At 46.9% G+C, this 6,186-nt stretch overlaps 3 protein-coding genes across 3 annotated transcripts; 1 reads left to right on the plus strand and 2 right to left on the minus strand.

Annotated features, from left to right (window-relative positions):
- Positions 1–550: 550 nt before the first annotated feature.
- On the minus strand, positions 551–2,746 carry CCR75_007800 (uncharacterized protein; the record flags this gene model as incomplete). The annotated part of the gene is made up of 1 exon (XM_067965857.1): positions 551–2,746. The coding sequence occupies one exon, from the start codon at positions 2,744–2,746 to the stop codon at positions 551–553; it is 2,196 nt and encodes a 731-aa protein (XP_067823275.1).
- CCR75_007801 (uncharacterized protein) lies at positions 2,417–2,683 on the plus strand (the record flags this gene model as incomplete). Its single annotated transcript, XM_067965858.1, has 1 exon — positions 2,417–2,683. The coding sequence occupies one exon, from the start codon at positions 2,417–2,419 to the stop codon at positions 2,681–2,683; it is 267 nt and encodes an 88-aa protein (XP_067823276.1).
- An 83-nt stretch (positions 2,747–2,829) lies between the features above and the next one.
- On the minus strand, positions 2,830–4,260 carry CCR75_007799 (uncharacterized protein; the record flags this gene model as incomplete). The annotated part of the gene is made up of 1 exon (XM_067965856.1): positions 2,830–4,260. The coding sequence occupies one exon, from the start codon at positions 4,258–4,260 to the stop codon at positions 2,830–2,832; it is 1,431 nt and encodes a 476-aa protein (XP_067823284.1).
- Between the last annotated feature and the right edge of the window lie 1,926 nt (positions 4,261–6,186).

The raw sequence follows: 6,186 nt of genomic DNA on the forward strand, positions 1-6,186 counted from the left end.
GTGAGAAAAAGCCAAGAGCGCCCGCACTTGATTGGCTAGTCATAAAAAAAGCGAACAGAAAGAGCTGCAAATCGAGCATGAGGGAGAAGTTGAGCTAGAAATAAGCGACAAGGGTCGGAGGTGCGGTCTTGCGCATGCATGTAAGTTAGTCTTTGGCGGTCAAGCTAAGGATAAATTTATTTTATTTTACTTCTACCGACTTTTGCGGAAGTGCATACTTACCTTTCAAATTGGCGAATCTTAGTTTTTTTGTACCTACCATGGGCGCAAGCAAGCCATAATTTCCTTATGTTTCAGGTTTGTCGGCTTTCCAAAAGGGAATCTATCGACGTCTCTAAATGAATAATTGTTAATTTTGTGCTATAGCGGAGTAATAAAAATGTTTATGTTGTCATTTTCTATCTTTAGTTTTTAATAAATGAAAACAATCAGACAGGGGGTGTGGCTATACCAAAAGGGGTGTCTCCACACTATTGCATGCGTAATTGTCCTCGCACGACTTGTCAAAAAGGACACTCATTAAATTCGCAATACAATTTGATTCACAACCTTACAATTCCGCCTTGGCTTCAGCCAACTCGTCCCGAACAATTTCTCGTTCTCCATTTGTTGTCTCGCAGGCCGGAACGGTTACTGGGTTGTTTTCGGGTTCAGCGCGAGGCACAACGTTGGCATCGTAAACACCCACGTAGGAAGGAAGTGTGAGCTTAGTAGAGTAAACGCCTCCGAAATGGATAGAGAGCTTTGTGGCTTCGTTCTCGCCCGGTGAACCGAAATCGGGAGAACCGGCAGCTCCTAAAGAAACGCGAATCTGGTGGTCGCGCTTCACAACGTACGACGTGGGCTGAAAGCGAAGAACAGCCTCGTACACTTGGCCAGGCACGATGTTGCGTGAGTTCTTTTGCTTGAACGAGTATACGCTCGAGTCAGGGTGGACCGTCATATGCACGGGATCCAATAAAGCCTCGGTCATGTACGTGACACCAGGACGCTTGTTCTCGTTCGGAAATGGCGCCGTCAAGTCAACGTCCTCAAGGTAAGCCACAAGGCTCACATTGGAGTGGTCGACTGAAAAGAATATTCGCAATTCAGCCTCACCAGTGATCTCTGTAAGTGGCATCATCGGCGTGAGAAACGTCATGTAATGTTCCGCCAGAGGTGTGCGGTCAAGGTAGTACGTCGGACGCAGACCAAAGAGATGATCGAGCATGTTCCAGCGCGAGACCGTTTCTAGCGTAGGTTTATGACTGATGTTGTGGATCACGGTACTCACCTCGAGAGTTGGCTCGGATTGGAAACCATTGTTGACGCCAAGATATAACACTACGTCACTTACATACACTGGTGGCCACAATTCGGCTTCTTTCCAGCGGTTGTGCACCATTGTGAAATAATGCACCGGTAATTCCTCGTCGATCTTTGTAATTTGGCGGCGATTGGCATACATGTGACGATCAAAAAATCGACTCACTTCGTCCAAATGATAAAAGCACTTTTGCTTCCCCTCGGCAAATGGATCGGCATTATCAACACCAGCGTGACTCCAAGGCCCCAGGGTAAGACGGTGGTAGGGAGGACCTCTGTTAAGGGCCTCTAATGCCTCTTTCGGTAGCGCTGGTAGTAGTGAAGCCGTGGTAACATCCAAAGTATTCGTCAAATACTTATATAGCAGAATGCTGGAACGAGCGACACCCATATCAAAGAAACCGGTCGATGTTTGCAAAGCAACACCAGAGGCAGCAATTGCAGGAAGGTGGCGAGTTGCATCCAAATGTTCGACATTACCACTTATCGAAGCGAAAGGGTCATCGCGAAAGCGTGTGTGCAGCAATTCTCGTGATAAATCTGGGTTCTGCATGTGTTCATTAATGTACTTTTGAAATTTGGCATCATCGTCATCGACGCGATAGACTTCTCCGCCAAAATATTTGAGCATAAGGCGTGGCTTGAAGGTGGGAATATTGTTCCAGCGAGTCTGGCGGTCCGTAGCACCTGTAAATGATGCCCAGTCATTAACTGCTTTAACATTTTTTACACCACCAGGGAAAAGAGCGTCCTGGAACACATCAATAGGGACACTGTTAACCGAAATTGCCTTCAAAGCGGGGTGGCCACAAGCTGCAACAAGGAGAGCTCCGACACCGTCTAGTCCTTGACCGAAGACAGCAACTTCTCCATTACTCCACGGTTGCTTAACGATCCATTGAATAATATCATAGGCATCCAGCACTTCAGTGTCATGAAAATCAAACGTTTTCGAGCCCGCCGAGGCGCCAGTGCCTCGTACGTCAACTGAGATCCATGCGTAACCATTTGTTACAAAGCGCTGCACGTAGGCATTGACACGGGGGTTAGTAAATTTGCGTTCGTAATGTGAAAAGATGCTGAAAGGAAAGTCAAGCGTGTAGCCGCGGCCATGACGTGTTGGAAAGAGCACAGAGGGAACCTTTTGCTGCTTGTCCCAGAGGTAGTCGGCCAAGTAGGTGTCTACGGCCAGTTCAATACCGTCACGCATGGCCACGTACTGCGTCTTGTGGTGTGTCTTTTTGGGGTCAAAGAATCGCAAAGATTCGTAGCGTCTCGCACCAAACCACGACTGGTCGTTCACATTCACATCACAGACGATAGGGTCCTCACGATTCAAGATGTAGCCTGCGAGGGAATGGGCCAGATAGAGGGATAGCATGGAGAAAACGGCATTCTTAATGCGAAAAGCTGTCGCTGGGGGAGGTCCATCTTCCACCATGACTGGAAGACTTTTAAATGTTGTTAAACCTTACAATTATGTATTAATTATCCCCTTTTTAGATCCATAAAAAATCTGATAAATTACCAGACAAAGCAGTCCTGAGCCTGTAAGAGCGACGCAGGGCGGTAGCGCAAAGGGTACCGCAACGCGTAGTACGGCAGATAAATCTGTAGGGTGCCGTCTTCAAACATTTGCTGTGTTGCTTCTTGTACATTAAATACATTCGGCGGGAATTGTTCGATTATTTCAAAGCGACCAAAGGTTGGCGCTCCACTAAGCCTTGACATGACAATGTCCTTATGTGTTGGCAGACAAAAGCCCGTGATGCGAAGCACACTTGATTGCTCGTTCCACTGCACGCGTACATTGCGCGAGTCAGTACCATGAAGACGCGCTACGAGATAGATGCCGTCTTGGCGACGCCGGAACTGGTAGTACGGACGCCAAACTGGCAGGGAGCCGATGTCAACATCTACATTCGAACCCGGTACGACCATCCGTGGGGAAAGCAAAATGTGGGGCGACTGTCGGTGCAAAACATTGTGACCACCAGCTGCGTCGTCATTTCGAGCAGATGCATCCTGGTCGTCAACAGCTTCGTCGTTGTCTGAAATCGCTTCGTCGTTGTCTGATATAGCTTCGTCGTTGTCTGAAACAGCTTCGTCGTTGTCTGAAACAGCTTCTCTGTCGTCTTCAACAGCTTCGTCGTCGTCTCCAACAGCTTCGTTGTCGTCTTCAACAGCTATGTCGTCGTCTTCGAGCGCTGCGTTAATTATCCTGGCATCGTCACATCTTGCAGCTGCAACGCCCTTTTCACGCGCTGCAATTACTTCGTCTGCATCCCCATCGTTTGCATCGTCCTCTACAGCCATATCATCTTTGTCAGCGCCTCCATTAATTTGGTTTTCCTCGACGTTTCTGTTCTCGCCTTTGTTCATAGACAACAGCTGCTCCATCTTGATATCTTTGTTGGCGTCTTCCTTATCTTCAAGCATCGATTCAATATGCTCACTCTCTCGAGCCAATGGCTCAAAGCGCATATCGCCAAAGTCGGCGTTACTGTCAATAGGCTTCAAGGCCGTCGTTGGAAGGCACTCGATACCACCGAGAACTCGCTGTCCAAAGTGTTTAAGCTTGGCGCCACGAGCCATAAACTCGTCAGCGAGAGGCAGGAGCTGCTGTACCAGAATCACCAGTGCCTTCCGTGCCCGTCGAATCTCGCTATTGCCATAGCTTAGCACTCCGTCCAACTCGATCAGGTATCGTGTCAGAAGCTCCGCTTGCTCTTTGACACTATAGTCAAAAGCTCCAAGCTCCAGGCGTATCTTTTTTATAACGGAGGCAGCGTTTTTGGGTTTAAATGTTCGCGATCGCCACTTGGCTCCGCACACCATCGCAACCAAGTTCTTGTACTTCGCTGGCAATCGAGTTTGTAATTTCCCTTGTACATCCTTGACCTTTAGCTCAATGGCATTCAGACGACTTTTCTCGTGTGATGACTCGGTCTCCATCGCTCTGATAAAGACTTACGTTGCACTTGCTAGTAACAAATTGAAAAATGTTAGTTGGACAAGTCGATTCGAAAGTCGATTCGACATTCGACGTTAAGTCGCGAATATTCGAGAGCATCGAAAATATGAGCCAGACTGTAACGGGGTGTCCGTTACATAAGTATTACTTTCTAAGAAAGTATTAATCAATATTACTTTCTGTAAAAGGAAAAAAGCAAAGATGTACAAATAATTATCTTTATTAATTATTTGACTTGATATTGTCGATTTCAGGAAATTCCACATGCGTTTTTCTGCATATTTTTGAAAGTTTGCATCCTTAAAAACTCCATGTATTCTGATCAACGCGTATGCGCAGCTCTGTAAAACTTGATACTGACATTTAACTTCACGCGAAAGAGTTCATTTCTTTCTTCAGAGTCGTCAAATCCTTGTTGAAAAGGAGTATATATACCAGCCTCGGGTGTTACTATTGACGTAGAGGGCGACGGGGATGCTAACAAGGAGATCGACCAGACCTGGAAGGGTGAGGAGAAGAGGTGTTTCGGTGTTAACCAGGTGGCTGGGGGTCACGCTGTTGCGGCGGACGGGTGTGGGGTGACAACGGAGAACCAGACAAACGATGTCGCGGTGGGCAGGCATGTTGGGCGGGTTGCGATGTTTTAGGTCTGGGGTGCCTAAAAAACGCAGCGGCGTCTTTTTTGGACGCAGTTTTCGATTTCAAGAAAAAGCAATACTCCAATATGAACCAAATTTGGTAGTATTGATGCAACAAGACATTAGTTCTATTGAATAATTGATTTAAGTTTAAATCAACCCCGCCAATCGTCAAAAGAACAAGATTGTGCGGTGTTCAAGGAGGCGCCATACATAGTTAATATTACTATAATATAGTCACTAGTGGATAGAAGATCGTTACGCAGGAGCTTAATATATTATTACAGTTTTACTTTTTCTATATTGTAAAAGCCTTAGAACTAACCTTTGGTAGCTAGGACTTCTTAACTACCTAAATCTTTCTCTGCACGTCGTGTGCGTGAGTATCTTAGCTACCCCACCTTCACTGTAATCACTGTTAACAGAACTAGCAAAGGGTGCCCCGGATCACCTGGTTGCACTTCGTAGTCCGCAAAACGCCCACGGAAGTTCCATCCAACATGGACATGTTGGATGAGAAAGGAGGGAGCTTTCAAGCCCCTCAAGAAGGCTATCAGGCAATGCGTGAAAGGTTTACTTAATTGAGTGACCTTGAATGGAGAGCGATCCAACGGGTGAGTTCGGTCGTAGGCGGGCCAGCCGTTAGCGCAATGTTGTTGGCTCTGCCAAGAGACGAGCACATGCGGCTATAGCCGAGTTTACTCAACATAAACTCGACGGGTTCAGAGAGAAAGTAGCCTTGCTTCACCAGCAAGGCTCTCAACACGAGGAGGTGTTGAGCGAACATGTTGCTCAACAATTGGAACTGTTGAGACAGCAGCATGTAAATGCTGCTAATGGGCTGACGCTTCCACGTCAACCCGAAAGCTTAACGATAGAAATCTTTGAGCTGAAGGCAGTCGAAGGCGACTTACTTTTAAGAATGTTCGTCGAATAAGACGACGTCATTGAAGCTCGTCGTATCAATGATGATGCTACGAACGTGAAATTTGGTATGTCCAACATAGCCAGACGCGCCAAATATTAAGGCTCAAACTTCATGACCCATTAGTTTTTGGGTCGTATGAGGGTTTGAAGACCCGGCTCAGTAAACATTTGAGCGGCTACGTGCCAAATCAGATCTTAAGCCGATCTCCCTGATTTGAAGCAGGGTAAGCGTGACCTTCACGCTTATGCCCAGTGTAACGGGGCACTGCGACTTGTACTGTTTCAGTACAAGTCCACTTCACACTGCTTCAGATGTGAGTGGTGCCTCTCGTTAAGTAACGT

Source organism: Bremia lactucae, linkage group LG8 (genome assembly GCF_004359215.1).
Source record: "Bremia lactucae strain SF5 linkage group LG8, whole genome shotgun sequence".
NCBI lineage: Eukaryota > Oomycota > Peronosporomycetes > Peronosporales > Peronosporaceae > Bremia > Bremia lactucae.